Source organism: Stomoxys calcitrans, chromosome 5 (assembly GCF_963082655.1).
Source record: "Stomoxys calcitrans chromosome 5, idStoCalc2.1, whole genome shotgun sequence".
In the NCBI taxonomy this organism is placed as follows: Eukaryota; Metazoa; Arthropoda; class Insecta; order Diptera; family Muscidae; genus Stomoxys; species Stomoxys calcitrans.
In genome coordinates this window covers 160,740,018-160,759,107 of record NC_081556.1, presented here as the reverse complement: position 1 = coordinate 160,759,107, position 19,090 = coordinate 160,740,018, and the positions used below count along the sequence as shown (strand labels likewise).

Sequence of the window (19,090 nt, the reverse complement as noted above, 5' to 3'; positions counted from 1 at the left end):
GTCCGCCTATGACGCTAATCGCTTGAATTCAGAAAAAAATGTCAGCGATGGTTACCCCTCCTAATGCTGGCGACATTTGTGACGTACTATGCCATGTAAAAACTTCTCGACTATAAAAATGAGGCACTCATTGCTATAGTTCTTTAATGAAATGTTCATGACAAATTTGCCTTTGCATTTACATTTGAGATAGAGGTCGCTCCAGTAGCCGATCGTGCTCGGATTACCAGTGCGGGGTCGTGGATTCAATTCCCACTAGAGGCCTCGTCTTATTTGGTACAATGGACTAAAATAGTCTGTGTAGAAAATAGACTGACACTCGAACCTAATCCAACCTACATTTGGGATGGTTACATATTTCCAATTACATAATCAGCTCAGCTCCGACAAAATAAAAATCTTCAATATACAAATTTTTTGGTCTACGGACTTGTTATTTTGGCGAATTAAAACTAAAATTTAGAATTATTACATTAACGTGCGATAACAAGTGAAAACGAGCTAATTGCGGTAGGGACGAATCTTGTATACCATCCACCATTGATCGCATTTGTCACGTTCTTTTTATAAAAACTAAAAAGCATCAATGGATTTTTATATCCATAGGAAAGGAGATATATTAATTTAGTTATTCCATTTGCAACATATCGAAACACCCATTTCCGACCCTACAAAAATATATATTTTGGATCGTCGTAAAATTCTAAGATGATTTAACGATGCATGTGTGTCCAACTTTATTTATTTTCTAGATCTATTGGCTGATCTACACTCTACAGAGTTAAAAAATTGAGATATCGAGCTAAAGTTTGGCACAGTTTCGTATTTCATCTATTCGCAGACTATGTTCTTGAACGAGCAAAATCAGATCATATTTATATATAGCTGTCATATAGACCGATTACCCGGTTTAGGGTCCCAAGCCCATAAAAGCCACATTTTATATCCGATTTCGTTGAAATTATAAACCTCGAGTTTTTCTAAGGCCCCCGATATCCGAACCGAAAATGGTCCATGTCGGGCCATAATTGGATATAGCTGCCATATAGATCAATCTGCCAATTAAGGGTCTTAAACCCATAAAAGCCTCATTTGATACCCGATTTCGCTAAAATCTGGAAAAGTGATTTACTCTCGTTGTCCGACCTGCTGCCATATAGACCAATCTCCCGGTTTTGGGTTTTAAGCCCATAAAAGAAAATGGGTCTTTTACCCGATTTCACTGAAATTTGAAAGAGTGTTTCGCAGTGGCCTCTCATTGTCCGACCTGTCGGACATATTCCACATGCGACCAATTTTGGATATAACTACCATATATACCGATCTACCGATTAAGGGTCTTAAGCCCATAAAAATGCTTATTTTCCTATTTCACTAAAATTTAGAGCAGTGTGTTGGACTAGATTTCCCGTTATCTGAACCATATTTGATTCAGATCGGACCATACTTGGATATAAATTTGGAACATGGAGTTACACTAGGCCACCCGGTATCCGAACCGCGTATGGTACATATCAGACCATATTTGGTAAAACGGCCATATAGACCGATCTGCAGATCTGGGATCTTAAGCAATAAAATCCTCTTTATAACCTGATTTTTCTAAAGTTTTACGCTGTGACTTTTATACATCTACCGGTACTTGAACCAAACATGATCCAAATCGGCCCAAACTTGGATATCAATATAGATAGAGTAGATTTACAATAAAATAGAATAATAGACATATCCATGGTGGTAGGTATCCAAAGTTCGGCCGTGCCGAACATAATGTGTTTTTACTTGTTTTTTAAAATTTAGTTTTAAATTACTTCCGGTATATGCTTAAAAAGTAAAGTCGGATGATCTGTTTATATAGGAGCAACAGACAGCATGGATATTGGAGGATATATTAGAAATCATTATGCTCAATTTCGGTCAAATGCACACTCTAGATGCTTGGGAAGTAAAAGTTGAAACCACATATCAGTCAAGCTCTTTAATTTTAGGCAAAAAAAAGTTGAATATCATCTCACGATAGCGCTCGCCATTCACAGTTACACTACTGTTCGCATCGTCTTTGAAAAAGTACGGTCCAATGATGCCACCAGCCCATAAACCGCATCAAACTGTAACTTTTCTGGGTGCATTGGTAGCTCTTGCCATGCTAAGGGCTGATCTTCACTCCCAAATTGACAATTCTGCTTATTTACGTAGCGTGAGCTGTTTAAACCAGTATTGCCAAAAAGATATTTGTAAATTATGAAATTCATCAAATTCACTCCTTTTCAATTGGATGGAATTGGATGTTTTTTGGTGTTAATAATTGCATTAATCGCACTAGAAGAAGGAAAATTCTCTTCTTCGGATGAATCCATTGTCGTGTGCAGCAAAAGCAAAACACATAGAATAAACCGAATTTCAGCGCTGATTCTCGCATTCACTGTGTTAGAGACAAATTTTCTTCTCTTCATAAAAATAAGTGTCACAAAGCTTGGTTCGGTTCCACTCGGCATCAGCGCGCACACTGTTCTCATCCTTAACGTTTGTAACACCCATGGTTTGGCGTGAACCTCTGGCACAGTACTATTTATTTACAATAAACATATTGAATATGGGTGCAATGCGCACATACACCACACGTCATACGCTCAATCCCATTGCAGCCAGTTGTACGTACCGAATTGACCCGATAGAGTCCTTCATCGGCAAGGGCTGCCACCTCAACAACAACACGTCATACGCTACCTTGGTCACTCATTTCCCATATAAAAATATTTGGCAAACAATTATTTGCAAAGCAATTCTGCAACTCCTTTTTAAGTGCCAGTCATTTTGAGGAACCCATGGCTTATGCTGATGACGTAATCTGTACTGTTAAAATGCAATTTTGGCAAAGTCGCTACATATGTATGTACCAGCGCTTTGATTTTTTAAATTTTTTTCTCATCTCATTTGATTTTTAAAATTTTTTTTCTCCTGTTGCACGAATGAATGAACTTTTGCCTATAAATGACTAAAATAACGTTTATTCCCTAAAAATATTGAAAAGGTCATACACAAACCTCTTTCAAACGATATTTTTGTGAAAAAATTTAAATTTTTCTTTTTTTTAATCATGTAACTCCAAAACGCAAAGAAAATTAGCGAGGAGCACTACCACCACAACCGTTTTGAAGTAAAGCATAGAATAATACTGGCAAACTTTGGATTGAATGAGCAGTTTAGAAACAAAGCCATCTCTTGACAGACGAAATCACGCTAAACAAGACACTGATACTACCCGTATTGTTATAAGGATCCGAGGCATGGGCATTTGTAAAAGCAGACGAGGCACTGCTTGGAGTGTTTAAGAGAAACATTCTTCGTAAAATTTATGGACTAGTTTGCATTGATGAAGAGTATTGAACCACGAACTGTATGAGCTGTATGACGACGTTAGCATAGTTAAACGTATCAAAATACCAGAATGCGTTAGCTATGTCATGTAGTCAGAATAAATGAAGAAGCTCCAGCGAAGAAGTATTTTGAAGGCGAACCCGATAATTTACGTATACCGGGACGTTCATTAGCCCGATGGAAAGATCAAGTAATGAGAGTCAGATCGAAACTGGGTGTCAGAGATTAGGAAAGTGCATTTGTTTTATTGTTGTGTGTTTTTCCGTTGGCCTAAAATGACAACCTATTTAACTTATATAGCCAAATTGCAAAATTGAATGGTGCAAAATTAATGTTATGCAACCGAATATTTCCAAATGAAAATAATGCGACAGCAAATTTATACACTTTTTTATTACGTTGCAACTTTTTACTTTTTTTATTATAACATAATATACAACAAATTATTCATTTCGTCGTATATGGTATCAATTTAACAAGTTCTATACTATCAAAAACCTATCTGAGAATCGAGATACATTAAAAGAGAGACATTATATTGCATTTAAGCAGCTAGATTTCATATTATGTTATATAATAAGATTTATGTATGTAAATAGGAGTCTGTAAGGATATTTGTTATCTATAGACTTAATAAAAATAAAAGTAAAAAAAAAACTAACAAAACTTCTGGATACTACTAGCGCTGCAGTACAAAACAAAACTTTGATTTATTTAAGGAACAGTTTGACATGACCAAGGTAGTAAGCTGTATTTATGTGTGATGGTAAAATGTGGTAATATCGAGCAAAAGTGAATGGATTCAAAAATGTAGCTTACTTCCACACATTATTGCACTTTGAATCAAATAAAATATTTTCACACGAAAATGTGGTCTTTTGAATTGGAAACACACAAATTTCGATACGACAGTGTCTGAGTGCACGACTTTCGATACGTGTCGAAATCTCATTCGATACAAATGCGTACTCGATCACGTATGCGGCAATACGTACTTTGACGCCAAACAGCTTGACAGTTTTGAACACCAGGCAGAAGCCCCCAAGAATGAATTTAAAGAATTTATGTTGACAGCGCTTAAATTACACAAAAGGGTCCAAGAAGGGTTCAAAAATATGTTAGATGAATTCGTCATGTGGGAATCAATTGTGAAGACTGTTGCCGATACAACAAGCGCAAATAGCAGCAAAAAGACAGGCTTTGTAGTTCGATTTGATAAGAAATTATGGTCAATTGAAAGCAACTTTCAGCAATGGTAAAATCGACATTAAGGAAACAGGCAGATGGAGAGATGACATGAAGTTTTTCTTCCACCTCACTCAAGTCATTCGTCACTTCACTGAGGAGAGTGAGATCGGGCATGAGCATCTCACGCTCCAAGTCAAAGTCATGCAAGACCTATAGGATTTGCGCTGCAACAAGGACAAGGATCCTCTGACATCCAATGACAACGTGAATATTTAACTTGCTTGTGTATTTGATGATCCCATGAAATGTTACATATATGTGCCATTAAAGCTGGTGTTCAATTATATATCTGCTTACAGTGAGTTCAAAAAATTTCCCAAAATGTTGGTAAATAGAAATTTGAAAATCATGACGTGCGTGAGGATTTTTATTGAATCACGTTATGTGTAAGATTTTATCTAATCTTAAATAAAAACTCATCACCCTAATGTATATAAAAAAATATTTTGACGAAGCACACAACATCTTCTCTTCGAATTCATATCGAAAAATAACTAGACGAAAATCTGGCTAAAAATCGTAAAATAGGGCCTAAGCTTTATCTCAAATACAAGATTTGGTGCAGTAAGCTGTATTAGACATCTAGGTTTAACGAAATCTTAAATAAATTGGCTTTTTAAGGCCTCAAGGCCGTACGTTGTTTTTAGCATGCAGTTTGGATTCGGTTGTTAATGGAGCTACTAAATGTGAAAAGTCGTCACGCTCTATGTTAAATGGGGCATTCGTGGGGAATTTTTCATTGTTTTGTTTGTACTAAAATTTTGTTCGTATTTAGTTACTCCACCAGTATTTAACCAATATGATTTTGTAGAATAACAAAAGCATTTATTTGCTTATTTATTTAGTTACTCCGCCAGTATTTAACCCAGTATGATTTTGTAGAATAACAAAAGCATTTATTTGCTGAATGTTTTCATATTGGTTTTGTAAAATAATTTGGCATCAACTTGCTATTCCCCAATTTTTGGAGTTTTAAATATATTTAATTTTGGATTTTTAGAAAATAAGGAAAATTGAAACTTTCACGAACTGCACATTATTGGACTGGGTCTTAATAAATGTGACTCATACTCCAGTGTCCTGTCTGGAAAATCAATTTCGCAGTCATTTTAATAAAAACTTTAATTTTAATTTGACAGTCGAGTTTTTCGCTACAATTTGAGTTTTTTTTCTATGTCTATGCAAATGATTATTACAAATTACACGCAGCACTATCCAAATTTAAACGATGGCCTTCAGAATTCTCATTTTTCTCGCTATGCTCATTTCACTGTAACTATGGCTCATTGATGAAGTCACAATTGTGGGAAATTACCACGACTGCAAGGTATTACTCTCACCTTTGGAAAAATAAATCGAAGCTGACAGTTTCAGGAACTTAAACAAATTAGTTGTGACCCACATCCCAAACACACACACACACACACCCATATATGATAAATGGGTTTAATCGCAAAAAGGAAATAAATTATTTCGCCATCCCACTAATGAGTGGGAGTTTGACAGGACAATACACCGCTACTAGTTAAAAATACCACACACATAAATGTGATAGGAAGCGTAAACCAGAATGAAAATTGCATTCCATGACTAATCCAACGCAGCCTTCTTACTATCTGAGTTATGGCAATGGGCATCGCTCGTTCTTTTTTGTATACCCTCCACCATAGGATGGGGGTATACTAGTTTCGTCATTCTGTTTGTAACACCTCGAAATATGCGTCTAAGACCCCATAAGGTATATATATTCTTAATCGTCATGACATTTTAAGTCGATCTAGACAGTTCCGTCCGTCCGTCTATCAGTCGAAAGCACGCTAACTTTCGAAGGAGTAAATCTAGGCGCTTGAAATTTTGCACAAATACTTTTTATTAGTGTAGGTCAGGATTGTGGGATTGTAAATGGGCCAAATCGGTCCATGTTTTGATACAGCTGCCATATCAAAACATGGACCGCCGCCATATCAAAACATGGACCGCTGCGGAGGCCACCGTATCGCATAGGTTAGCATGTCCGCCTATGACGCTAAACGCCTGGGTTCGAATCCTGGCGAGACCATCAGAAAAAATATTCACAGGTGGTTTTCCCCTCTTGATGCTGGCTACATTTGTAAGGTACTATGTCATGTAAAAATTCTCTTCAAAGAGGTGTCGCGCTGCGGCAAGCCGTTCGGACTCGGCTATAAAAAGGAGGCCCCTTACCATTGAGCTTAAAACTTGAATCGGACTGCACTCATTGATATGTGAGAAGTTTGCCCCTGTTCCTTAGTGGAATGCTCATGGGCAAAATTTGCATTTGCCATATAAACCGATCTTGGGTCTTGACTTCTTGAGCCTCTAGAGGGCGCAATTCTCGTCCGATTTGACTGAAATTTTGCACGTGGTGTTTTGGTATCACTCCTAATAACTTTGCTAAGTATGGTTCAAATCGTTTCATAACAGGATGTAGCTGCTATATAAACCTATCTTGGGTCTTGACTTCTTCAGCTTTTAGAGGGCGCACTTCTTATCCGATTTGGCTGTAATTTTACATGTGGTGTTTTGTTATCACTTCCAACAACTATGCTAAGTATGGTTCAAATCGGTCTAAAACATGGTAAGCTGCCACATAAAGCAATCTTAGGTCTTGACTTCCTGAGCCGCTAGAAGGCTCAATTCTCATCCGATTTGGCTGAAAATTTGAATGAGGTGTATTGTTATGACTTCTTACAACTATGGTAAATATGGTGCAATTCAGTGCATAACCTGATATAGCTGCCATATAAACGGATCTAGGATCTTGATTTCTTGAGCCTCTAGGAAGCGCAATTCTCATCCGATTTGGCTGAAATTTTGTACAACGGCTTCTCTCATGACCTTCAACATACGTGTCCAATATGGTCTGAATCGTTCTATAGCTTGATATAGCTCCCATATAAACTGATCTCCCAATTTTGCTTCTTGAGCCCCTATAAGGCACAAATCTTATCCGAATGGACAGAAATATAACACAATGACTTCTACAATGTTCAGCATTCAATTGTTTGCCTAAAGCATTGTTTACCTAAAAACAGATACCGCGCAAAGAACTCGACAAATGCAATCCATGGTAGAGGGTATATAAGATTCGGCCCGGCCGAACGCTCTATTTTTTTTTTTTTTTTGCTGCGTTGTACCATTATCTCCTATTTTTTTGTTTCTGTGTGATTCATCGAGAATTGTGCCAAAAGTAATAGCCCATTTATTTGTTCGTCTGTCCGTACTCAGACGTTGACTATGTAGGGCATAATACATATATACAAGCAAGCATACATATATACAATCTGCATATGCTTTGCTTGTCACATTGCATTTTAAATATGTCCAACATTTCTAGAGATTATTAAGGCCAAAAGCACTTGGACCCAAAACAAAATAGCAGTGAAGATTAACATAAATTTATGGGCCAATATGTTTAACTTGAAGCAAACCGACTGATTCGACCAAGCCCTTTTAATTATCTAAAGAAGTTAGTTTATTTAATTTTATAAGACATTGGCTTTTGTATGCGCATTATCATATTAAAAATTCAAATACAAAATACGTTAGTCTTAAAAATTTGTCAATGATATTTAATTTTTTCGTCGCAAATTTATAAAAAATTCCTTCGACATTTGTTTTCCTCTAAAACAAATCAATATTTCTCTGTTATAGTGATTTACATATATACTCGTATACGTTACCCATATCAACTAAGTGTCTTTTTTTCTCTTTTTAGATTGATAAGATCGCAATTAGTACAGCGGCTTCAGATGTATCAATTCAGCAATTACCGATAACATCCAGCCACAACGGGAAAGGTATGTAAACTGTAGCGATATAAAAGTATACATACACAATTTAGATACCAACGGAAAGACCCGTAGATCTGTATGCTTATAAAATTAAATTTAAATTTATTTTACCGAGAATTTTTGAGCGCCTCGGTAGCCCGGCAGGTTGGAGGCGTGCTCGCATTGCCTTAGGTCGTGGTTGGACTAGATTCCTACCGCAGGCTTTGGTCTGACACTACTGTCGTGTCACAATGGACTAAACTTGTCTTAGGGCTCTATTACACGGCATGTAGTTGTCGTGTGATACAAACGAAACTTACATATGAAAATCACTTTTCAAAATAGCACATGTAATTTTTTTCATTTACAGCGTGATCTATTCCTTCCGGAAAAAACATAAAGAAATCGGCTGTTTTTTTTTGTCAGTCGAATGAATGCACCCCCAAATTAAATGGTTTTCACAAATTTAATAATTTAACCAGTTTTCTCACAACTTTAACAATTATTACACATAAAAAAAAAGATTTTTAGGTCATACGAAAATAACATACAGGTGTGAAAGCAAAAATGTTGAATCGTATGTAAATTTTCATAAAAAATTTTAAATACACGTGAATACAAAAAGTGGCCTATTCAATTTATAAACTGCATATTGTCGACACAACGTCATAACGACCGACGCACCGTGTTTTTCACTACACAAAAGAAAAAACAAATCTCGTTGTCAACTACATTACTACTTTAGGGGATACCAAGGTCTTGGGGTTTATGGCTGCTAAGGCCTATATGTATATCGTCATCTACGTAAGGTTAGATTTTGTCCTTTTTAATGGCATAGTACCGACAGACCAAAGTCTTTGGTGGGAACCGAAACCACGAACTCACAACCAAGTCAACTACCATAGCGCTCGTATGTATATCGTAATCTATCTCTAGTGCAAAACTAAAATAGGCATATATATTACGTATATGTTTGTATTGATGTTTTCAACATTTAAGCCCCTATTTTAAAAAATAAGTTAATGTCGGTCTTAAACCCGTTACACAGCTTAAACGTTACAGAAATATATGTAAATATTGGAAAGTTTTCGGGTTAGCTAAATCGTGTATGCCCTCTATCGTTGGTGCAAAGTTCTCTGGCCCAGGTCTTGAAATGTATGTTGGAAGTCATACTGAAATTCATATGCGAAATTTCATTTAAATCGCAATAAACAATCCTTTTAAATCAAATCGAAATATCAGCTAATTTAAAGCTAATTTGGTGTGGGTTAGAAACTAAAATAGAAATTTAAATGCTAAATTCAAGCGAATTGGGATAAAAATGTGCCTGGCATGGATATTGGAACCAAAACTTTGAAAATAGCAAAATTATTGGATATTCTGAATTTTCAATTTTCATAGATAAGAAAAATCGAAAAACTAAAATAATCTGTGGAGAGATTTTAAAATAAATCCACTTTGAACATTCTAGCGCCCGAGGTACGATTAAATTTCTGTCCTTTTTGGCAACACTGGTTTAAACAGCTAACACAAGCTTCGTGTTTTGTTTCACTGTGAAACGTCTTTAGTTTAGCCTATAATTTAACCATGAATCGTCTCACAAACGAACAACGCTTGCAAATTATTGAATTTTATTATCAAAGAGCGTGCTCTGTTAAGAAAGTTCATCGCTCGCTCTACTTTGCTCATTTTTGGCTCAATGGGTACGTAAATAAGCAGAATCGTCAATTTTGGAGTGAAGATCAGCCAGTAGCATTGCGGTTTATGGACTGGTGGCATCATTGGGCCGTACTTCTTCAAAGATAATGTGAATCGTAACGTAACGTAATGTGAGATGATATCCAACTTTTTATGCCCAAAATGCAAGAGCTTGACTTGCATGAGATGTGTTTTCAACAAGACGATGCCACATGCCACACAGCACGCGTAACTATGGATTTATTGAGAGCGGAGTTCGGTGAACATTTTATTTTACGTTCGGGACCGGTTAATTGGTCACCTAGATCGTGTGATTTAACGCTCGATTTTTTGTGGGGCTATGTAAAAGCTCATGTCTATACAGACAAATCCGCTTCAATTCACGCATTTGAAGACAACATTGAAGCATTTTTTCGTGAGATACCGGCCGAAATGTTGGAAAAAGTAAGCCAAAATTTTACTAAGCGGATGGACCAATAGAGACGTACTTACGGTCAACATTTATATGAAATAATCTTAAAACATTTAATTATTAATAATTTGAATCGATTCAAATGAAGATTTCATGCATTTAACTGAATTTTTTTGTTTTATGTGTTTGTTTTTTTTTTTTGAAAAACTTTCCCATAGCTCTTAACAAATCACCGTTTACTACATCCAACATAAGACATCGCACAGTGGGATAGAATCGAAAAAACTTACAAAAAACTGCCGTTGCGACAGTTTTGAGTAAATAGTATGGTTAGAGCTGAGGTGTTAACGGGATCGTATGCATAATTTAAAGGCCTCAATTGGTCCAGGCGCCTCTAGTTTCGAAGATTTTCGACTTTTGATTTTTTTTTTGAAGAATTTTTTCCCGAGATATTCTTTTTATTTTGCAATTAACGAAAGCATTTGTAGTTCGATTTTAATGCTAATGTACAATTTGGTTTGGTGATTAAATTAACAACGACTTTGCCGCTAAAATGCGATTATTGCGTTAAAAGTTAGACAGTTCGAAAGTAAAAAAATATGAAAAAATTAGATTTTTTGCATTTTTGGTCAAAAAACGTATTTTCATTGTTAGGCTCTATTTAAATATGTTACTTTAATTTTTTCTTTTTGTTTGTCGAAAAATAATATGAAAAAAATCGTTTTTCGCGTTTTCGGTCAAAAAACGTATTCTCACTGTTAGGATCTATTTAAATATGTTACTTTAATACTTTTATGTTTTCTTTTTGTTTAAAAATTAAAACAGGAAAATTTTAACGACATCTGTCGACTTAAACTGATGTTATATTTATTTCAAAATTGACACATTTTTATCGAAAAATTGGGAAATTGGTACGAGTTCTTTTTTGCAATTTGCAAAATTTTTTGCACAAACAATTTGTAGCCTCCACAGCCAATTTAATAAAAAATGCGGATTTCAAAATCATCTTTGCCCAAAATGAATATTTGGGATATTTCTGTGAAAAAATCGGCCTGTATTTATTTTTTAATTTTTTAAGACACTTTTATCTGTAAAACTCCAAGAAAATATTTAAAATGTATACATTCGTTTTTTCTTATAATTTTTTCAATTTGTGTTTGAGTTTCAAAAAAAAAAAAACAACAAAATTAATCGTACTTCGTGCACACAAAACATGAAGTAACTTATTATAATGTCATCTGACCTGAGAAGGAAACCTACCTTAAGGATCGACAGTCCTACACAGAAAAAAAATATTACTAACATTTTTTTAACTAAAAATTTATTTAGGTATGGTAGAAAACAGGGTGCGGATATTAATCCGCCCCATGCCACTATGGACATACACCTAAGCCAGTAATCGGCTTATTGTGTGCTCTAAAATTGAAAATAAAAAGGTTTTCAATTAAAAAATTAATGGAATCAATAATTTTTTAATAGAATTCGGATTTTTCAATTACCATCGTGATTGAAATGTTGGCAATTTTCAAATAAAAAATTAATTAATTCAACCCTTTTTTTAATTGAATCTGAACTTTTGTTTTCAATTACGATCGTGATTGAAATTTTTGTCATTTTCAATTAAAAAGTTAATTGATTCAATCTATTTTTGAATTGAAACTGAACTTTTTTTTTCAATTACGAGCGATCGAAAATTTTTAATTAAAAAATTAATTGATTCAATATTTTTTTTAATTGAATCTTAAAAATTTTTAAATATAAAATTTGTGATAAACAATAACGATCAAGACCACTAAATTTCTTCTTTTTATCATTCAATTCGTTCGCCAACTGATTTAATAATGGGGAAACAACGGTTGTCATTGAATTGGTGAACGATTCGAGTGAAAAAAAGAAAAAAAGTGTTAGTGATATTGGCAGTTAGTTCTTCCAATCTTTTTTTTGTGAAATCTGAAACTTTTTAAGACCCGACAGAAACAACAACAACCGTCCGTTTTTAAAAAATCTAGCCGCTCCAAATTTTGATAAAAACCCTTAATATATAGAAGGTAAATCTCCCCAACAAACAAAATATGCATATTATTGGCATAACGGCTTCCTTAGCATCGATGTAATTATAAAATATTCTAGATAAATGTTTTTCTGTTGGGTTTTCTTTCCCAGTGCTAGTAATTCATAAAGTTTCTGTCTCGCTACTCTATCTTTAATAATTCGAAAAACAATATTTTCCGTTTCATTATTGGAAAAAGCTCCGGAGGAGGTTTGTTCGAAAATAGTGATCATGGACCCAAACAAAAACTCAAATTCGTGTTCTAGGCGTTTTACATATGTGAACCATGTTGCATCGCAATCGAGGGTGTGCCTCATATGGAGCGCTCTTCGCAAACATTTTAAAACTTGAATATTTTTAATACTTTAAGTAACAAATTAATTGAAATTTTGAAAAAATTCAATCTCTTTCCAAATTGGATCAATTAAAAAATTAATTGGAAATTTTAAAAATTTTCAATAATTTTTTTATTTGAAACAATTTTCAATCACCTTTTTCAAAAACTGTGATTGATATAATCATTTTCGTGATGTAATATATGGTTTTGCTACTGGTTTAATACCTTACTCTCTCAAAAGTCGTAAAAAAATGCGAAGGCCGAAATCGGATGCGCTAAAGGCTGATAACGCTTAAAGGATCATGATTTGAGAATCCGCACTTGGAAAGTTCGGACTCTCCATAGATATACCTCTTATCTAAACCACACTAAAAAATGACGTAGCAAAGCCTCGGTCGGCCTCGAATCGTAGATTCTGCCATGGCCACATAAGTTAAGGTGATTTAAATTGTCAAAAATATTTAGGATTTCGTCGTCATTCGATTTACGTCTTCCCTTTAGGTTCAAAACAAAGCCCTTGAAACAATTTCAATCGAAACATGTAATAAGGCAATAAGTTCGTCCGCCCTTGTTCTTCAGTAGCGGATATAGAAAGCGACGCATGATTAATGTCGGGATTGTGAGGAACAAATAGAAGTATTACTGAATACACTGCCACTTACTTGAATAGAACATATCTAATCTTAATTGTTTTCCTTAAAACTGTAGTAAAAAGTGGAAGTATAGTATCGTTATCTTTTAAAACTTGTCTAATTCCAAAATGAGATATTAAACATCTATATCCTTTCATACAAGTAAGGGTAATACAACAAAAACAAAGTCAAAAATTCAAGTAAAATATTTGGGTCATTTGAATAGAACATGCTAATTTAAATTAGTAAAGACATTAAAGTTAAAGTCAAATATTATTATGGTATTCTAAATTGAAAACGAAGGTTTTTCAACATATTCCATAAGTAATATCTCTATCCTGTTTAAGGATGCATAGCATTATCCTGCTTGATTTCAAATTTTTTACATCCTTAGAAAATTGGTTTCAACGAGTAATTTGTTTAAAAAAGACTGTTTTCCGAGTTGAAAAATGTATGTGCCAACCATCCGTATACTATTTCTATAATATTTAAATCCGGAAAACATGGTGGTCACTTGAATATCTCAACTTTTGGTATTAAATCAGGATTCACTAATAGAAGGTTAGGTCACATGCAAAAACACAAAGTGGATAGGCCCCATAAACATCATTAAGGATGTCAAATCTGACGATTGAAAATGTCATCATATAGGAGAAAACGTAAACAAAGAATGAATGTAAAAAGAGAACAAGTTGACATCCTCAATGCCAAGTACTGCCAAATATTAAAAAAAAAGTATATCGGCTGATCGATTGGCTTAACCTTATTCAGTGAATCCTGGTATTAAATCAAAAATTTGACAATTAAAGTCAGATGCCAAGAAGCTAAACTGTTTGTGAATCAGAAAAAGTACTTCCCTAGAGCCCCTTGTATGCTGCCGCGTTTAATTTTGATGTCAGAAATAGAGCTCAACTGCTCCTAAAAAATTTAATGGCTTCCTACAACATGACAATATCTTATAGACAATTTAAACGATTACTAAAGTGCTTTTTCCTATCGACAACAGCGGATGTAATAATTAAAGTCAACAAGGCTCTTTAATTTAAATTTATAGGGCCAAATATATAAACAGTTAACATCCTTTTCTCCAAATCTTTTTGATAAGACACCAAATCTGAGACGATCGATGCAAAGATGATCTAAGGATGATTTATCATTTATTTAATTTCGTTTCTAATGCGACGCATCAGAGAAAAAGCGTTTGCTGTCAGTACACAAAAATTTATTCTAAAATTTTTATTCATTTCGGCAGCTAAATCAAGGATATTTAAGGCTTGCTTACGAATAGTGGCGTTGTCAGCATTTGTTAATGCAATTCAGTTTTGGAATTTTGACGTCTCTTAAAATTTCAGCAATTACTTTTCGAACTCAACTTGCCCTCTTCAACTATATAGCGAATTGAAAGTCCAAAATCTTTTTAGGTCATAGTTTGGCTCCTTCTATAACACTCAAGAACAAAGCTCGACCCATTTTCTTATGTTTTGGGTTTCTTTAAATTTTATTTAGTTTAAACTACAATTTTGTGAACGTTCATCAATAAATTTTCATCAAAAAACTGATAAAAAAATTTAGGATGTTCTATTCAAATATTTGTTTTGTTTTTGTAGTATTGTCCTTAATTGTATAAATTAGAAAAAATGTTTAATGTTTTATTTTGAAATAAGACAATTAAAAAAAAATGATATTCTTAACTACCACTTTCTACTACTATTTTGAGAAAATAATTAAGATCAGTGTATTACTTCAGTATCCCGAGTAAAAAAGTTGATATGGCCAAATCTAACTATAATATATATAAAATTGTATACGAAGAATGGGTACACATAATTGGTTCTAATTAGATCCATTTTTATCTCAAATTTGTCCCATATACAATCTGATCCAATTACATATAATAATATCTAATTGAGTCAGATTATCCTAGATCCAAATATATGTGAGATTATATATTTCATATATAATTGGACCTTCGGCTATATATATATATATATATTGTTTTTACGCATCCAAAGCAGAAAAAATTTAAATGTATAAATAAATTTGTTCTCCCAGCCCTGCTCATAAAGAATAAAAACAGCTCTATCTAATCTCGCGTAGTTCGGCCGGTCAAACATGGTAATTTATCATCTTTTTTTTTCTGTTTTTTTTTCTGTTAATGGATCCATTTATGCGTGAATATTAAAGATCATACTATACGCACCAAATTTCCACCAAATCCGACAAAAATGTAAGAAATTTATATGGCGACTATTTCCTATCTTTAAAGCCAGTTAGACAAATGTTAACTCACTCAGACTCAGAATTTGCAAAGAGGATTTCGGGCCCGGACCATCAATTAAATGATTTATAAAATGAATGGTAGAGTTGCTCGCACTTTGGCTCGTGATGACGTCGGCACCTCTCTAACAGGAAGATTACACAGGTTCAGAGAACGTGTTGTCTTGGCTAGGCGAGGCGATGAGAACTAAATAATTGATTCAGCGAGAACGGGAAGATTTTGAGCACCATGAGGGTTGGAACTCTGAGCTCCAATTTGTGTGATTTGCAACTGCACATCCAGCGGTATCGAGTAAAGATTCTCAGTAAGAGGCTGTTGACGGAAATCTAATAGTTCAAGCTACCCGAACGGCTCAAAGCTAGAAGAGAGAACTGGTCCAGGCGCCTATATTGAGAAATCAGAGACCGAGTTCTTCTTCCTCTTGTTGATCATAACAGGAATGCGTAAGGTGGTACGATTTTAATGAGAGATTTTCGAGTGTGAACATCTCAGATAGTAAACGGTTTTTAGAGCGATAACAACCAAGGTGGTAGGGTCAAAGTGTATGGGGGCTATTGACGCCTCCTCTAAACATAAGACCAGCGCCAATAATTTGAGAAGATGCAGTGTCAACCCAAGAACGTCGTGGACATTTTTGTGTACAGTAAGTTGTCCAATAGGGAAATAGCAACCAAGATGGTGAAGTTTGATGGTTTTCTATTTTTATGAGGTTAGGAACCGGAATTGCCAGACAAAACATCAACAAATTCTAGAAACGTTTAATAGCTATATGACTGTTATTATGTATTTGTAAATGCGAAATTTTTCATCAGTTTTTTTATTTAGCAAAAAGTTTGCAATAGTAACGAGATTTTAATCCAATAATTAAATTTTTTGTGCATACGGCCGTAAATATTTTACAATAATGCTTGAAAAATATACAAAATAGTGCTTAAAATATAAAGCCTTAAAACAGAAGAACACAAAAATTATATCAAATTAACGGAAGGTGCAAATGTAATTCAAAATAGTAAAAATATTGTTAATATTTTGCATTCCGGAACCATATTACATTAGGAAAGTAAAACTCCCATAGATCACATTATACCAACTGTTAACCCACCAATAACCACATATTGGTCAAATTTAACAAAAATTTTTATGAACTAAAGTTAGTTATTTGTGGTGCAAGATATACTTACTTTACTTTACTTTAATTGGCTATGACAGAATATTTGTTCCACTTGAACGTAGAATAGCGTTCCAAGAGCCTCGATCTTCTGCGCTCATTCTAAAATCTCTGACACCAAGTTTCGAGGTGTCTCCCACAACTTGATCTTTCCTTCGGGTTTTGGCCTTCCCGGTTTGCGTGTACCACCGTGTTTGCAAGATATACACATACATATATAGCTGAAGATATAATTATATCTATATTATATATAAATAATATTTTTGAATATAATTATATATAGCAGATATATCTATACCTGGATCCATGACAGTTTTTAAAAAAATTACAAAAAAAATTGCAAAGAAAGATTAAATTCTATAAAAAAAAAACTCGCTCTTAGTTTCAACCTAGAGGGCGCGCCTTTTTTGACAACTTCTACTGATGAGTTTGAGTGGTATCAAACGAAATCGCGATCTACGAATCCAGTCAAATGCCTTAACAAAGCAAAAACGCATTTAATGCCTAATTTAAAAAAATTGGTTTTTCTATTTGTAATAGAAACAGGTAACCCTATGGTCTGCAGCCAGACAATATCCGACTGTTTGAAAAAAAAAAGAATGAAATCAAATCGGGCAGTAGATTGAAAGTTTTATGCATTTAAATATTAAAGAAATCACTATAGGTCAAATATAACCCAGAATAGTATACACTATATTACATACAGGGTTACCAATTGAAGCATTTTCTGAAAGCTTATATCCTCTACTACAAACCGTTAGAAGATGCAAAACAATCAGCTTTCTAGTTTCAAAGTCATAAAGGCTTTACAACCACAAATGAAATACTGAAATAGGTTTGGCCTCCTGGAGTATCAGTAGTATCCCGATAGCAACCAGATACACAAGGTTGCACCCTGGTTTCTCTGAATTAACACATTGCCCTTCTATTTGTGATTACATGTCAGTACTTTTGGTAATAAATATAATATGAGGAATTAATTCCAACGATCGCATACAATATCAAATCAGATAAAAATAAATTCTCAAAAAGTCGAAAAAAATTCGACCTCTATGCATTATCATCGTTATTTGAATGGTAGTGGATTACATCTACCAAATAGTGAAAGTTAAATATTGGGTTAAATTGCAATTCTAGCCATTAAAACAAAATTTTATAGAACCGAGGTGGCCAGCTTTGAAGGCCCACCAATGAACCCTGGGCCTTCTAGGCCGTTAAAAATTTGCACATAGCCTTGAAAACACCTCAGCTATAACCATATATGAACATATCTTTGTCCGTTCACAAATGGTAAAGTTATAGCAACTATTTTTTCCCCATCCTACTGTGCGACGATACTTGTGAAATGTACATACCAACAATATACTTGTACATATGCTTATGTATAGATATATGTATTAGGAAGTTGTATTAGTTTGTATATATTGATGCATGTTATATTTAATCATTGCAGATGCCGGCCCTTCCGATAGTACCTCCCCCACCCATTTCCAGACTCTAACTTATGCCACACAAACGAAAACCGTAGCTACGAAAAGAACCACTTCGAAAAATAGCCTTCCCACTTCGTACACCAGTACTCGTTCAGCAGCAGTAATGGCTTTGGCATTACGCAACCAGGCCCCGTCCAGTCCGGGAACGGTCCACAAGAATACCAGGAACGGTCGACCCTCGCCCCCTCCAACTAGTTCCGTCGAGTCGACGTTCTCCAACCAGCAGATTCCACCCGCTGTCTCGCAGCCAGGTGAGATCAGGGGACCAGCCGCGAGACCGAATGGTATCGCTGACATATACTCGGGCGGCTCAAGCAGCTCGGACAACGATGGTGTAAATAATTCCACTTCCTCGTCGGCCACCGCCTTGCGTCGTTTGTACTTCAAAACCGGCCGCAACACTAAAACGAAAACCAATGCAAAATCTTCCATGTCCATGACCAAATTAGCAAAAACTCCGGTTTGTAATACGGCCATTCTATACAATGCTTCGGTGGAGGGGGCTCCTCATTCTGGTGGCAAAAACGCGGCCAATAGCAAATCTGTTCCCAAGGTTAGTGTTCTCGGCGACATCGAATGTACGCTCTCTTTTTGTCTATGTCTCT

General features: G+C 34.8%; 1 protein-coding gene across 6 annotated transcripts in view; it reads left to right on the top strand.

Moving 5' to 3' along the window:
* The window catches only part of LOC106090148 (dual specificity protein kinase splA), an 82,453-nt gene that overhangs the window by 29,150 nt on the left and 34,213 nt on the right, over nucleotides 1-19,090 (top strand). For all 6 annotated transcript variants that reach the window (XM_059370258.1, XM_059370254.1, XM_059370257.1 and 3 more), the window contains 2 exons: nucleotides 8,363-8,444; nucleotides 18,446-19,038. In XM_059370258.1, the coding sequence (XP_059226241.1) occupies nucleotides 18,589-19,038 (450 nt within the window). In that variant the 5' untranslated portion in view covers nucleotides 8,363-8,444; nucleotides 18,446-18,588. The remainder of the gene's footprint in view (nucleotides 1-8,362; nucleotides 8,445-18,445; nucleotides 19,039-19,090) is intronic.